We start from the raw sequence: 17,023 nt of genomic DNA, 5'->3' as shown, positions 1-17,023 counted from the left end.
ATGTGTGTCAGCAGTAAAACTTAAATATACCCTGCATTCTTACTGTGGATAGATTGTAAATGCAAGTTTCCAGAAGTGACATTCATTCCCAAAGCCATCCTAGCCCTCTTCAAACACATCCAAATGAATGAAATTAACAACTTGTGACAGATATTTACAAACTAGTTTCTAACAGTAATCTTCTACATTTGGCTTAAAGGAGAATATTTTTCTTGCCACAAAATCAAGGCTCATTACCAAAGGTTTATTTTATAATAGGGTTGGAACTTACCTCCTGGTAATAAAAGGACTTCCTGAGGAGGGGACAGAGTGGGAAAACATGCTGTCATTCATGCTGGTTACAGGTCTGGGCGGCCTAAAACAAAGTACAGTTAAATGGAAAATGGATGGAAAGTTAAATAAAAGTCACAAGTTGACAACGATACGATCTCTCAAGGAAAGGAGTTGGTAAGATCAGAGTTCTTATCTTACCCAGGATCAACGCAGAACTTTACATTTTCCAATTCAATTCTTGAAGTGTTTTGGGAAGTTACATTTCCTTGAGAAGATAGAATGTCTGTTTAAGCATTGCGGGGAAGATCTCCAGAAACCACAGGAATGTTTATTCATGAGCTTTGAGCCTTGGTGATTCATTGAGTCATATTCTCAGAGAGAATGAGGATTTTGAGGCAGCCTACTAACTTCTAAAGAGAGAAGCTCAGAAAACTTGATGACAGTCAGAATCTACATCCTCTTGGAAAGAGGAAGATTCCTGAGGCTTTGGAAACTTCCTGTGTTCCCCATGACGATGGCCCTCTTCCAGGATACCCGGGCCTGTAAGGACCCAGCTGCAAAATCGTATCATGCCTTCTTCGCTCTTTGCTCTAAGTGAAGACACAATTAAGCACCACAGGGATTTACTGACTTTCTGTTATCTGGATGATCTATAGGATAGGACATATAGTGCAAGGCATCCCAAAAACTTCACTTTTTTTCATATGATTAGAGAAGGAAAATAGGGTTCAATATTCCCTGGAATTGTCCACAACCTTAAACACCAACTGCATCATGTCTGTCCTCCACTGTCTCAATTTTCATTCCTATAACTGATGTCTTAGTTCAGGTAAAATGATAGCGCTAAGATCCCCATCTCATCTCCAAGCTGTTTTTAGTCTTATTTTAGGTTCACTGTAAGATGTTCCGCGGTACAATGAGGTGGAATTTAGAGTTCAGAAGATGGGTGATGGGGCAGGGCAGCGTTCTGAGTCAGGAAATTTTAGTTTCACTCTAATTCTATATGTGAGTCTGACAGTACAGAATTTTTTGAAGACGAAACATGAATACAGTAGCCTATAGAATCTATTTGTGTCAACTTGACTAAGAGCAAAAAGTTGTAAAGGTTTAATTTTTATCTTAGGAAACCAGAGTTAGTTTGGATTCTACAATGAAGAGAAAAAGGTAGACTTGTTTGTTCCAATGTATTTATGGGAATGGACATGATGCAAGGCAGGTTATGAAATGTCAGCACTACATGCAAAAATTCATTGACACTTTTGGTTCTCAGAACCTAATGCTAAACTGATTTCTCAGATTTTTTAAAGACACATTCTTTGTTGGGTGACGTCAAAATAGCAGGTTCAGTGTTTAATCTACTCTGAACATATTAGCCGAAGTTCTGAAAACTAGCTTAGTGTTTTATATTACTTATCTAGGATATGCGTGATACATGAGACTAGTTTAAAGCTAATTCTGCTTTGAGCAGGACGCTTTCACTTTATAAGAAGGATGCTAATTTTAAACAAATTGTTCTGTGAATTTTGAAAAGTTAGGTGTATCAGATTTTAAAACAGTGGGCAGAATGAAATATCTTCATTTTAACTTTGAAAAAAGTGGAAAAAAATCAACTTGACAACATTTCTGGTTTTCTTTTGTCTTTTTATTAATATTCTCCTCTTGCTCTATCTCTAGGAAATGAGGAAACAAGTGGATTTGGAATGCTTTTTAACTAGTCTGGTAAATTTACTCTATTGAACCTGGTCACCCCAAAGCTGAAATTGCAGTTCCTTAGTAAATGGCTTCACATTTAACGTTCATCACGAAAATGTTGAACTTGGGACACAGAATGGCTAACCTTGGCACCAAAGAGCAGTTTTCAAAGGGACCTATTTCCTCCACAATCAAATGGCAAGGTACCTCATCTAATAAATAGGTCACATTGGGAATTTTAAACATATTTAGTCTTAGGAAAAAGAAATAGCTCCAGAAGATAAGGTCACAGAGGCCTAGTGCAAAGTTTTCTTTCTGGACAAGATGTCTGCAAAGGACATTTTTATAAAATTGGCATTCTTTTCATAAACTGAAAGCACTCAGCTTAAAGGCAGAATTAGTTTTAAGCTAGCCTCATATCTCTCACCTGTTTTGTGTCTCATAACCACTTATAAGTCTTTATAAGCACACTAAAGACTATTGACTTACCAAGTATCCCTTTTGGCAGCAAAAAATTGAATAGAATAGAGACAGTTAATCATGGTAACATTTACAAGCAATGTAATAGCTAAGAACAAATGCCAAAACACCAAAATGCCACTACTTAAGTGGCTTTTATGTGCCTATGATAATTTAGAATAGCTAAATGAATAGCATACTTTAAGATTAGAAATCTTAGATATCCCCATCCAAAAAAAAAGAAAAAAAAGGAACATAAATATCTGTTCAGGGCAATAACATCAGAATAACAAATAGAAAAATGTCTAAAGCTAAAAATTAGTAAAAAATCTGTTCTAATAGAGATTGGCCACTCTGCATCCGGAATTTCTTGCGTGTTATTTCAACAATTAAATATTTTGTATAATTTGTCTTTTAAAACTGACAGTCACCCTGGAAAAATATATTATCCGTGAGTACAGATCAGTGTTTTGATTCAAGGACTATTGTAAGAATCTGGTTAAACATGGAACTTTTACCAGAAAAAGGCACATTTTGTGTAGAATTTTGGGGGAATCCTGAAACTCTCCACGGAACCCAAGTTGTGTGGCATGGCTTCACTTCTTTCTCATTTTTTTTTAAATTTAGTTATTTTTGGCTGTTTATTTGCTCCACAGCAGGTGGGATCTTCCTGGACCAGGGCTCAAACCCATGTTCCCTGCATTGGCAGATGGATTCTTAACCACTGCACCACCAGGGAATTCCCTGGCCTTGCTTCTTAATTCTGTCTCCAAGTGCGAGGCCCCATCCTAACTCCGTTTTGCTGCAAAGCTCTTAGAGCCAGGCTGTTTACCCCCATCCTCTCCCTACCTTCCCCACACCCATCATCTCGGATTGAACACTGTTCTCTTGGGGGGGAACCCCTAAGGGGTTCTACCAGCCCCTAAGGGGGCTGGTAGACAGTCACTCCGTGGCCAAGCTCAGAGAGCCCAGACCTACTCTCACTTATGTTTTGTTCATTCACAAGCAACTAAGTGATCGTCCCTGGCTATGGGGAAGTAAGTCAAGACTTCAGGAGAACAGCTCGTATGAGCTCGCTTTCTGCAGGTGATTGGTCCTTTGGGACACTTCCCAGATTTCTTTACCCCTGGTTTACTTTAAGGCTTATTTTTGGGAGCAAAATTTCCAAAAATAAGTCAACCACATTCTACAGGATCAGTTTACATTAGTTTGTGGATGCTTCCAGACTTGTGTGGATTGCTGGGGGCAATGAACCCTCAGCACACACCCAGAGTAAACCAAACAAAGCCCTGTGGGATTTATACAAAGTCCACAGACGTGCTGCAGCACAGTGGTTTGATGGGATCTGTTTATGTCCATTAGGGGAAAGAGTGGCTGCTTTCCTAAGGCTCTGAGATGCACCACAGTGCCTCTAATGGGTTATGTTCTCATCCGCCTGAAGCGTGAACCTTGCTTTGGTGGATTCCTAACACCCATGTGTCCCATCAGCCAACCTCTCGAGGTCAACAGGCAAACACAGGCCCTGCAGTGCACGTGGTAGTGCTGAAGTGTGCACAATGAAAGGCAGTTCAGAAGGAGGGGGAAAGCCTGTTCTAGAGGCTTCCTGAGACACTTGTGACTACGTAACTCCTAACTGTGCCCCAAAGTAGGTAATGAACTTCTTTCTTCTTCTGAGCCCAAGATAACACCCAAGAAAGAAATACTTTCTTCTACCTAAGCCTCCTCTGTTTTCTGAGCCAGCCAGGCCTGAGACAGGCCCCCCGACATGAGGCTTTTGGGAAGTGGAAGGGGTGGGTGGTAGCACCATTCCTTGGGCCAATTCCCTTTGCCCCCCAAACTCACACATACTTTGGATGAACTTCCCCTCCAATACCCCTTCTTCAACCCTCCCTTGCACAGGCCATGATTCTTCTAAAGTTATATAACTTGGGATAAAACAACAGCAACAGCAATGATTCCTAGGCTTGCTGGCATCTTTAAGATGACTGGCTGTGCAGAGAAAGGAAACAGAGGGCTTCTCTATTTGGGACTCAAAGCACACAAGACATTAAGGTACGGCGTGCTTTAAAATTTCCTGACCACGGTAATTCCGTTGATTATTAACGTCCAATTGTGCAAACTCCAATAACATTGTTATTTTACAATTATAAAATTTTTGAATATTTTCCACTTCAAGGTAAATTACACAGTGGGGCATACTTGTACATCTGGGCAGAAGTACTATATACCTCTCCATGAAAAAAATTATAATAACATGACTTTCACTCTTTTTTTTAAAGACAATAAAATTTAAAACTTGGTCCCTGACAACTAATAGGAAATTAATTGTCTTTGTATGGATCTGCACACGCATCAGTGAAGAAAGCTGTCCCTCAGTCTGGCGGGTAGAGATACTCACACGATGTGGGCCAAGTTGAGTGGTTTCTCAGGCTGGTCAGGGAACATGGGGTGCAAAGGTTCACGGCTGGAAGCACAGCTCAGAGACTTGCTTAATGCATTGGTGAGCTTCTTAGCGGGTGATTTCTGGAAGGAAGAAGAAAGGTTCAAGTGATAACCATCAACATTTATGTAACATTTCATCAGATGATTTGTTTTCATAGTAGATATCCATTCATTCATTCAGGAAATCTTCTTTGATAATCTACTCTAAGTCAAGGATTTTTCTCTTTGCTGGGACCAGAATGCTTGGAATTAGCCATCAGGGTAACTGCCTCGGGCTGCACAGTGTCAGCAAATGCTGTGATAAATGGAAGCAGTCATTGTGCTCAGGACGTCTGAGCTGGGATTTAATGAACAGCAGGGGTCCTTCTGACAAAACTCAGGGGACTGGAAGGTAATTCCAGATGAAGGAAGTTCTGGAGAGGAAAGCAGGAGGGAGACCACTGAAGTCTTATATGCCGCGTCCAAGACTGTGGTCTTTATCTCAAATGCAGAGGGAGACAATGAACAGGTTAAATCTCAGAGGTGACCTGATTCTAGAAGGACTGCTTCTCTTTAAGAACAGAAAAAGGTTTGAGAGGGGATAGGAATGGAAGTAAGGAGATGGGTAGGACGTTTTGCGGGAATCCAGGGGCAAGATGTTTCAGGTGCGGCTGGATACATCCGGTTAGAAGGAAAAGTGGAACTTCAATCTGAGTCTCTAGAATTTATGTTCTTTCCAGAGCATCATGCTACCTCTTTTTCATTTGGACCAGTGGAATGTTTATTTTAAAATTTCACAGCTAAGGTGATCAAAAATAGCCTACCACATATAATAAATCTTTACCCCAATTTTTCCTTTCTGTGAGAAGCGATTTCTCATTTTGTCACTTTCTTTGACACACAGAGTCCATAACTGGCAACATAACGAAGTGACTTTTGTCCTCATTTTTAAAAGCTAAGTAATGGGAACATTGTCCAAGAAGTCCCTCTTTGGCTTTTGCTAGGAGGTTTAATTCTTAGAACACTTAAAACAGCAGTAACAACAGCTCTTCACCCCATAAACATTGGGGCTCCTTTGTCCTCGTGAGGAGTCTGATCCTACTCTGTAAAGACATTGTCCTGCCATATAATTGCAGAGTTCAAAACCCCTAAGAAAAGGCTCCTTATCTGACTTTACATAAAACAACAATTACAAACGATTAGTCTATAATCACCAACCCTCTAGGACTTGGAATAGAACATATTTGAAAATTGGTAAGACGCTGACAATAAGAAAATAGAAAGTATTTCCTCCAGCGTTCTATACGAAATTGTATTTCATGATCTGTGCTAGTATATCTATTCTCAGCATGTGATATAGCCAGTAGTGATGGGTGGCATTTGAACTGGCATCAAGCCCTCAGTATACAATGCCTTAGTGAAGAACTCTTACTTGAACTCAGAATCTGACATGTGCTAAACAATTAATATATTTGCACTGAATATCAGTTCCCAATAATAATTCCTAGAAAGAACATTCTGATTTAAAATGTATATTCTCACTACTCAGCCATAAAAATGAAATAATGCCATTTGCAGTAACATGGATGGACCTGGGGATTATCATACTAAGTGAAGTAAGTCAGACAGAGAAAGACAAATATCATATGATATCAATTCTATGTGGAACCTACAAAAAATGATACAAATGAACTTATTTACAAAACAGAAACACACTCACAGACATAGAAAATAAACTATTGTTACCAAAGGGGAAAGGTGGGCAGGGAGGGATAAATTAAGAATTTGGGATTAACATATACACACTACTATATATAAAATAGATAAACAACAAAGACCTACTGTATAGCACAGGGAACTATACTCAATATTTTGTAATAACCTATATGGGAAAGAATCTGAAAAAGAATAAATATATTATATGTATTATACATATATGTATAACAATCACTTTGCTGTATACCTGAAACTAACACAACATTGTAAATAAACTATACGTCAATTAAAATGCATATCTGAAGACCTTTGTAAAAATAAAATGAGTTACTCTTTAAGTAAAGACTATAGGTTGATTTGAGACACATTAAAATATAGAAAAAATGCTTTTAAAAAGTCTGCATTTTCTTGTGATACAACTATTCCAAGAGGAGTTGGCAGGACTGATGGCACATTCCACGAAAAAGAATCTGTACATAGAGCAATACTTTCACAGAAGCACCAGAACAACATCACTGGATCTGGTCTTTGAGTTGAACTGAGACAGAGGTCAGCAAACTGTAAACCACCTGAACAGCAAGCTCACGGGCTCAAATTCCTCCCATAGACTCAGGGCCATGCGCTCCTGAGAACACTGTCATCACATGGGCAGGTCACCTTTAGCAGGTCAGTATCACAGGTCACCTCCAGCAAGTTAGTCACTTGCACTGCTCATGAAAAGATGATTTTCTAATATCTCCCCCTCCCCTAAAAAAGTAGAATGAAACAGCATCCTTAAGCCCACACGCTCGCAGGTCTTTCCTTCATGTTCCAGTCATGCAGTTAAGACAACTCCAGAATCTAACTAACAATAATTTTTAGGTGATTCCCACAAACCACCCCCAAACTTGAAAAGAACCTTAACTTACTGTGAAAATGAGATTATGTTCCAGAAGGTGCTTGCTGTTTGGCTGCTACCTAAATCGATACTGAATTATCTGTATTCCAAGAAGTAATATCATTTGAGTCTTCCTATATTTTAAGCCTTAGGAAGCTACACTGGGTTCAGACACAATAAGTAAGAGGTCCCAGTAAGGTGGGGAGTGGGAGGGGAAGGAGGGAATGTGAGAGGAGAAGGTAAGCGTGTCGCTTGATTCAGTCACCATGCTTGCCGTTCCCTTGCATTCTGGACGACACTCACACATCCAACTGTAAGTATTGCCTGGATCTTGCCTTACCCAGGACGTGTACTCTTTCATTTGGTGCTGGTTGCTATGGGAACCACCGGCATGTCCCCTCCAGAAGCAGTCCTGACAGAGCTGGTAATTGTGACACTGTTGGCATCGGTAGCGAAATCCCATCATACTCTCACTGTGGCAGTACGAACACTCAACTGGATGGAAGACTGAGAGGAAGTTAATGAAGAAAAAAACAAGAAAACAAAAGTATGAGCCAGAAGAAGGAAAAATACAGTCCGACAAGAATTGCATTTTTCTGCTGTGCGCCATGATTTCCGATGATCGTCAGTTTTCGCCGAGAGAAGCAATAAGTTTATTCCTAGACTCTCACTACCCTTTTCCAGCATGTGTGTGGAGGTGGGAAAAACAGAAGGGGATGGAGGATAGGGGTTCTTTTAAGGGCAAATCTCTGTAATTCCATTTGCTCTTCTTACTCCCGTCCCTTGTACTACGAGACTATAAATTACCCAAACTGGCTCGCCTTTCCCCCAAATGCTCTCTGTCTCCAGGAGATCAGCACAGCTCACGGAAGACTCAGAAGCACAACGGATGAACACAGCTGATTGCCCAGTGGGTTGAGAGCAAATATCAGAGAAATGGAAGAGGAGAGGAAGAAGAAAGAAAGGCAAATGGAAGAAGAGTAGAAAAACTGGATGGGAGAATTGAGTTACTTTTTAAAAAATGGAGTAGCTAATAGGCTTATTTAATGAGTGACACTGCTTTTGTTTAACAGATTTTTTTTTTTTTAATTTCCCGAGAGGCAGATGGATAGGGCCCAAAGAGATGAATAAGTTGTCTGAATACAGTTCTAAGTCAGATAGTTCAAGAGACACAACTTCCTTTGGCAGAAAATTTGAATTATAAAGCAGGCAAGGTAAAATATTTGAGATTTGAATCCAAGTAACTGCATGTTATGAGCTAAACATATCAACAACAATAAGAACAATTCATGCTTTCGGTAAACTTTTTCTCTGGCTAACCAGCCAGGGAAAATATTGCAAATAAAAATAAATCAAGATGAAAAGTAAATTGTAAAAACAAAGACATAACCAGTTTTGAACACACTGTCTTCTGAACCAGCATCATATTCCCTTTTTCTGCCTCCTGGGAAAGGCTGAAGTGAGACTTGAATCTAGAGACAACTGTTCTGGGACAGGACCTAAGGAACTCATTTCCTGCAACAGGAAATGCTGAGAGAGAAGCCATGAAATGACAAGTTTATAATTGGAAAATGACTAGTTCTTAAACTGCAAAACAGTAATATGAACTCATCGTGCATGATCTGGACCTTGATTGCTCTTTGCTCTAGCAGATGAATAAGTAGCATAAAAAAAAAAAATCTGTGACTGGTAGTGCTTACAGAGAAACTAGTAAGTTCATTCTTTAAATCTTCTCCATGAGCAGAACAGGATAGATTTATAACTTTAACTAAGGGAGATAATTAGGGCAGATGCCAGATGTTCTAAATGGGAATTTAAAATAAGCTAACTTTAACCCCAATGTATATTAAAGATATGTGTACAAGTTAAGATTATAGTAAGAGATAGGAGATAAATTATTTTCTATTTAAGGCTAGAGAATTCCCAGAGTTAGATTAAACAGTAAATAAGAACATCTAAAGATCAGATGGAGGCAATGGATTGTTCCATGTTTAAATTTCTTTAAACCTTGCTCTGAATTATATTTTATATTTAAGTTTGGATATGCCAAGAGTAATTACTTTTAACATAGAAATACTTGCTTCTATAAAAACAAAAGCACATGACGAAAGTTACGTTACTCATTTTTTTACATAACTACAACCACTGAAAGCTTACAATTCGGAGCATATGACTAAAGATTAGCAAGGTGCAACCATCCAATTTTTTTCTATCTCCTCCACCTATTCCTGATGGAGTGTCTAGGAAGAAATAGTTAACGCCAGGTATACCAAAAGTAGAAGTTCATACCTAAAACAAATACTAGAAAATGTCACATTCCTTACTAAGGTTCTCTTTCCATTACAGTAAGTTTTTAAGCCACACCTGATTTGTAACTGAGAGGTAGACTGTGAGATTTAATAAATTTTTAGAACGGACAGTCCTAATTGTGCAGTGCACCTATAAGGCCTTACTGATGAGGGAGACAGGTTAGTTCTATTAAAATTCAGAACTACTAAACAGACCTCCCTAAAACAATGACATTGGCTTAATAATTATAGATTTGATGGCCTAATTTCGGTAATGAAAAAAATTGCCTTAGGAGTTTGGGATTAACATATACATACATGTTATTTATAGGTATATTAACATATACACATTCCCATATTTAAAATAGATAACCATCAAGGACCTACTGTATACCACAGGGAATTATACTCAATATTTTGTAATAACCTATAAGGGAAAATAATATTTTATTTTACATATATATATATATATATATATATATATATATATATATATATATAACTGAATCACTTTGCTGTACACATGAAACTAATGCAACATTTTAAATCAATTATACTTCAATTTAAAATAAAGGCTAAAAAAATTGCCTCCGTAGTAACTACTCACCGTTTTCTACATTTGCCAGTCGATGCAGAAGGGGCAGCCAGACCAGGCACTGCGGGGGAGGATCTGACATGAGTGTGTCCAAGAAACCATTTAAGGTGACTTTTTTCTGCATCAAAAAACCCATAAAAATTTAGAATCAAGAATAATCTTAATTTACCTGCTATGTAAATATCATTTGAGATAGAAGAAACAAGACATTCAATTAACCTCTAATAAATAAACAGCTTGAAACTAGTTCTGAATTTAAAACATTAATTGCTTTTTATATTTAAGCCTACATAAGACTGGATTATCTCCACTGAGGCTGAGTCAATATTATCACAAGGAATAAAACAATTCTGAGGGGATCATTTTCATACATGAGGGACAGTATGAAAATGGTGAGGAAAGATGGAGAGTAGACATTCTCCATAAAATTTTACCCAATAGTACATCACAGCACACTCGACAATTTCCGTATCAGTCTTCTAAATTTGTAGAACAGCTTCCCTTTCAAAGCTCCTCAACTTCCATAAGGACTAAATATTTTGTGGTTAATGTGAATGGTTCTGCTATACAAGATTAGGAGTGAATCCTGTTCGGAGGGAGCTATCCTTCCCTGTTAGAAAAGAACACTCTAAATTAAAATAAAATTCTCTTCTCTACTTTCTTTATGTATCTTTTCTTACAGTTCAGTCGGATTCTGTGTCATTATCCTGGGCTTTTCTGATGCAGAAATGTATTTTATCTATAAGTTTCTTTCAAAATGAAAAAATAAGAAGTTATATTAATATATGATATTTTCATAGTATGAATGACAAAAAATTTACATGCAAAAATCACTACTATATTTAAATTTTTGAATTAGAATATCAAGGTGGATGGGATAGTTTTATATTTTTTAGACAAGAAATCAGCCCTGAAGAGCTACAGTGCCTTTTCAAGGCTTAAACCTTACACTTGTCCTTGTAATTCACAAAACAACTGTCTTGGTACCCTTCTATTAATATTTTCTTATTGGCAGATATTTACAGTTTTAGCTTTACCTCATAATACTAAATAAGCTTTTTATAGGGTTGTTATTAGCATTATAATTAAAAGATAAATTATGTAAAGTATAAGTAATGAGACAGTAGTTTTTCAAAAGCTACTACAATTCATATGTCTAAAATAATACTGTGTTTCAAACCAATCACTTGGGGCGGCTTTGCAATGAAACGATTAAAACAATTTTGGAATTTCATCATTCGAACTGCTGCTATAGCCAGTTTATGAAGCACAAAAATAAACTGGTCTTATTATTTTTATTAGTGTTGCCTCTTTTTGTACTTTACATGATTTTATCTGTTTTGACCATTCATCATACTGGCTAAAAATCACTACTGGAAGTCAAGAAATGCTACTATGATTTCCACATACATAAATTTCTCATCATTGAGGGTATATAAAAGATTATATAATGGGCAGTCTCTAGGATATTTCAAAAGGAATTTTGAGCAATGGCAACATCCTATAAATTTTTTTGAATAGATAAATTCTATTAGATTAAAAATGTCCTATTATTTTGGCTGACTTTTAATGAGAAATATTCTGAGGCATTAGTATATTTGCTGAGGATTCTACAATGTACTACCTAAAATCAACAAATGTACAAACAAACAAGTAAATCCAGGGGCAGAGAGAGCAGTTTGGGGTTTAATGCAATAGGTCAGGCAATCGAGGATGATGAGGAGAGAGATCTGAGAAAATTCTAGAAGATGAAATCAGTAGGACTTGGTGATTATGAGAAGTTCTGGGTGAAGAAGTTGTATAGAAGGAGGCTTAGGTGAATGGATCCATTCTGAGGTCACCAACTCGAAAGGGAAAGGGAACTCCAAAGAGGAGTATGCTTTAGCTGGGGACAGAGGCCAGGTATCTAAGCCAGCCTGGGGGTGAGGGCGTGGGAAAGGCCAGAAAGGCTTCCTGGGTGAGAACCCATCCTCCTCACCACCACCGCCCCCCCCCGCCCCGCCCAGCAGCAGTAGAGTTTGATACTTAAAGTATCAAGCCATCCCTTTTCTTATTGAGTGTATGGATACATTTATAATTCTATATAAATCCATGACCTACGGGGATGCCCAAGGCACCACCTTTGACCTCTTAGATCACTGAGTAAACAGACAGATGAGGTTTACTAGCTGGAGGTAAATGCAGCTTTTCAGTGGCTGCTAAGCACTGATTTCTTATTTAACGGATCCTTTTAGAGGACATACTTGGTTAGTTCGGATTTTTAAAATTTGTAAACAAATCTTCAGTTTATGGATTTCTAAATCTCCACTATTCTGTGCTGAAGAATAGTTCTAGACATGTAGATTTTCCACATGACTGGAGAGATACAAACACGGAGAGTCCCCCAAACTAAGCAGCTTCCCTTGGCTGACTTGTACCACCCCCAGTTAAAACATGTTGCTCTGAGCCCCAATGTAGTGGACGATTTAGGGCCTCCCAGATGGCATGGGGCATATGCTGTGATTCCTTTCTTGTCTCCTTTGCTAAATTGGTGAAGCTCGGTGCTGGGTCAGACTCATGTTTCATGTGAGGCTGAGTAACAATTCAACCCTTTTGATAGTGTGGTGGTAATAATGTTTCCGAGGGTATAGCGTTGCTGTAGGGGTTAAATTAGACAATGCAAATAAAGAACTTAGCATGATGCCTGGTTCATGGTCAGGAAACACCACCTATTACTATTATCCAAATGTGTTGAGTTCAGTTACTGACTCAGAGGTCATTTGTCAGAAGCTGGAAGATACACTACAAGTTACCATGAAGAAGTAGTGACTTGGAGTGACACACAGGAGAGCAGCCACTGAGAGCTACTTCCTTAAACAAGTTTTCTCCTACCTGTTGAGAGAAACAGGATCTAGCTGACTGTTCTGTGTAACCAAATGAAGGCCCTTCAAACACCGCTGTGGGTAGTTTGAGAACTTCCCGCAGGAACTGATCGTATCGTCCATAAACCATCACCCCACTGGAGTCAGAAATCATTGAGAAAATATCTGATGGATGGAAAAGGAAAGATCTTTATTCATCACATAAAGATTCCCCACTGTTTTAGTTCAATATATCTACCGCAAATAACAAAAAACGTGGCAGAAACTAAATATTTAATTTATTATGAAAGAATAATATGAAAACTAGTTTTTATGCTGAGATATTCCTGGCATGGTGTTTTCTCTGGTGTCTTTCTGTAGATGATTCTGGCAAACAGCATTAACTAGTAATTTGGATAAAATTAGCGTATTTTGATAAGACAGAGAACATCACATTTTTAGTTTGAGGTCAATTATCAACTCATATATAACTCGACGGGAGGCATTTTTGTACATGTGAGAAATGTGCTTACCTCTTTTGAAATACACAATGAAAATATTACGACAATGTTAGGGTGTGTGTGTATCTAGCAAGTGAGCTATTTACCCGTCTATACTGTCACTAAAACGTTTGGGTTTTGGTTTAAGATATTGAAAAATGAAAGACATAATGGGGATAAGGATGCAATGAAAACACTTGATTAACTTCCCACAGAAGCAGAAAACTTCCTATAAATCACAGTGTTCTGGGTGGAAGGCAATTGATTTATGGGGAAGGGTCTTTTGCCTCATGCAGTCGAGAGGAAGCCTGGCCTTGCTGACGATCAGTGAGGTAAAGTCAGGGTTCCAGATTATTCTCAGCAGAGCCACTGGTTTCACTGAGCCTCTTTCCTTCAGTTTCTGCCACTGTGGGCACTTAATGAATATTACCGGCATAATTTCCCCAGGTACTGTATAATTCCTCTGTGGAGATCACTACTGGAAGGAAAGGGTTGGCTATTATATGGTTTGTCACCATGCTAGATTGTAACTAGGCCAGCACAGCTGCTGGGATAAACTGTTGTAAAGTCAATATGCTACCTCTGCTCATTTTGGACTTAATTTTTCAAGGTCAAAATGTAATCTGGGGGCATTGTTTTACACCGCAGCCGGATGTTAAGCATATTATAGGCTTTTTTTGGATTATGTTTTGAGGATGTGAATTGGCTCTCATTTTCTTTAAATAGTCCACTTACAAAGGGTTTCTATTGTGTTTAAAATAGTTAATCAATTATGAAGCTACAGCAATTCTACATGAGCAACAAAAATTAATGTTGTTCTCATTCACTTTCACAATATTGTTTACTTAGTGAATTTCATCTCTCATGTTTCATTATAACTAGTCAAAAAAAGAAGTTGCCAACAGCAAAACAACCCCAAAAAACCAAAAACAAAACTCTTGTATAATTCCACATATAGAAACTCAAGAATTCCAATCAAAAGGAGGAACAAGAAACCTTGAAGAGGTAAGTGTACTTGCTCATTAAAGCTGCCATGTTGTTTGTTTGGGGGCCGGGTGGTTAACTGTCATTTGGCCATCCTGCTGAACTTCTAGATTTGGATTTTCTAGGCCAGGGCACATTTTGAAAAGTAGCTTAGGCTTTTCAAATCTCCCACTGAAATAATTTCAACAACATCTCTAACTAGAGTAAAAGCAGAAGGGGTACCAACAGTGACCTTTCACAAACTTGAAGCTAATATTAAATTCATTGGTACTGATAAAGTTCTACCAAGTAACAGCCAAACTAGGGCTAAGTCCCTGGGATTAAAGGGAAGTGGCTGTTAATGACCACTCAGGTTTTTAAAAGGAAATGAGGGGACTCTGAGGAAGCTCTCAACATGGTATGTGTTTGTACCTTAATCTTGGGCCCTCTGTTTTTTATATATATATATATATATATATATATATATATACACACACACTCATATACATACACACATATATATACACATATATGCAATATTCTTATAACATGGAATATATGTGTATCTATACAATACAGAGGGCTGTTTCAAGGATTAAGCTAGTTACTAGATGAAAAGCACACAGATGCGTACTTGGCACCTTGTATATGGTACAGAGATGTTATCTGTTTTTATTATTAATTTTATATCACACTTTTCTGCCATTTACCTTGTATGTTTAGACTTTGCCTCTCCAATAGGACTGTTCTATAAGGTTCTAAATCATAGTCTAAATTACCTTTGTGTTTCCTGCAGCACCTTACAATGATACTTCAGAAGGACTTACATTCATTGATTTATTAAACTAAAATTAACTTGGCACCTAATAAACATGAAATTGTGCTAAGCAATGGTTATACAGAAAAATCAGGACATAGTTCTTGCCCTCTGGGAGGTCCCAGTCTATTGGGGATGACAGAGATGTGGTTGCATCCTGGATGACACGACATCATGTACGGTGACAAGGTGGTGTGAGTACAGGAGTGGTAGGGTGTACAGGGTGCAGCAGGAGCTCAGAGAGAGGGTTCCTAGAGCGAGGATTGAGTCAGGGAAGATTTCCTTACAAAGGGGACTTCTAGGCCAAGTATAAAGAACTATCAGTAATGAAGGAGGTACTGAAGAATTAAAGACAGGCCAGCAAGTTAGAAATATTACCCTGGAGGTAAGCTTGGAGGCCGAACAACCTGTTCAGTAATAGAAACTCAGGAAATACAAGGTGTTTGCCATGAACAAGCCCTCCCCAGAAGCTTTAGAATAGCACCTGACTTTCCAGGCTTATTGCACTGGATTCAGAATTCCTTAAGATCCTTAACAGCCTATAATCAGACCAAAACCAGTTTGACAGAAACAGAATATATTATATTAGGTCCGTTTATGTACAGGTAGCTATGTCCCACACCTGCAGGGTGCGCCCTCACACTCTCTGCTGCCTGGAGTACCTGATGAACACCCTGCATATTGGTTCCTGGTGGACCTGAGTACTGGAAATTGGGATGCAACATAGGGGTTGTTGTCCCTTTTAAAGTATTTAAAGCAGCTTTTAAAACTCAGCTTTAAAATTTCTGCTGTTTTCTACTTTTTTGCTTTTTAAAATTTCTAAATTATTTTCAGCCAACTATTCTTGCCCTGTGTTCTCCAACATGAAGGGACTAGGTGGAATGAACTAAATCTCTTTCATTCCTATGCACAAAAATAGAAAAACTGCCAACAAGCGTAGTTGGCATATTGGCGTAAAGTGAATTAGAATTTAAAGAAGGAAAATCCCAGGACATTCCATATCCTTTCATTTTATTTTTCTTATTATAAAGGCAATGCTTATTATAAAATCATTACTCCGCCTGTTTTATGATTAAATGCAAGCCAGCAAAAGAAGGCGAAAGAAAACCCACAATTCCACTTACCAAGGGTCAACCACGGTAAATGGGAGTGTTTCCTTAATTTCTCTTTCTGATTTTTCATTGTTGATGTATAGGAATGCCAGAGATTTCTGTGCATTAATTTTGTATCCTGCAACCTTACCAAATTCACTGATTAGTTCTAGTAGCTTTCTGGTGTCATCTTTAGGATTTTCTGTGTATAGTATCATGTCATCTGCAAACAGTGACAGTTTTACTTCTTTTTAAATTTGTATTCCTTTTATTTCTTTTTCTTCTAATTGCCGTGGCTAGGACTTTCAAAACTATGTTGACTACGAGTTGTGAGAGTGGACATCCTTGTCTTGTTCCTGATCTTAGTGGAAATGCTTTCAGTTTTTCACCATTGAGCATGATGCTTGCTGTGGAGGGGAAGCTGGGACAAAGTGAGAGAGTGGCATGGACATATATACACTACCGAATGTAAAATAGATAGCTAGTGGGAA

General features: G+C 38.2%; 1 protein-coding gene across 9 annotated transcripts in view; it reads right to left on the bottom strand.

The window, feature by feature from the left end:
• The window catches only part of DTNA (dystrobrevin alpha), a 388,958-nt gene that overhangs the window by 58,252 nt on the left and 313,683 nt on the right, over positions 1–17,023 (bottom strand). For 3 of the 9 annotated variants that reach the window (XM_027127718.1, XM_027127721.1, XM_027127717.1), the window contains 5 exons: positions 13,193–13,347; positions 10,334–10,439; positions 7,779–7,945; positions 4,823–4,947; positions 272–355 (listed from right to left, as the gene is read on the bottom strand). In XM_027127718.1, coding sequence (XP_026983519.1) covers positions 272–355; positions 4,823–4,947; positions 7,779–7,945; positions 10,334–10,439; positions 13,193–13,347 — 637 coding nt within the window. Of the gene's footprint in view, positions 1–271; positions 356–2,454; positions 2,464–4,822; positions 4,948–7,469; positions 7,729–7,778; positions 7,946–10,333; positions 10,440–13,192; positions 13,348–17,023 lie in introns of those variants that run through there. The other 6 variants (XM_027127719.1, XM_027127720.1, XM_027127722.1 and 3 more) reach the window with 5 other exon arrangements.

This window comes from Aethalodelphis obliquidens, unplaced genomic scaffold (assembly GCF_003676395.1).
Source record: "Aethalodelphis obliquidens isolate GAN/ISIS:26980383/991018 unplaced genomic scaffold, ASM367639v1 scaffold32, whole genome shotgun sequence".
NCBI lineage: Eukaryota > Metazoa > Chordata > Mammalia > Artiodactyla > Delphinidae > Aethalodelphis > Aethalodelphis obliquidens.
Note: the sequence above shows the minus strand (reverse complement) of the source record. Positions and strands in the feature narration are given on the sequence as shown.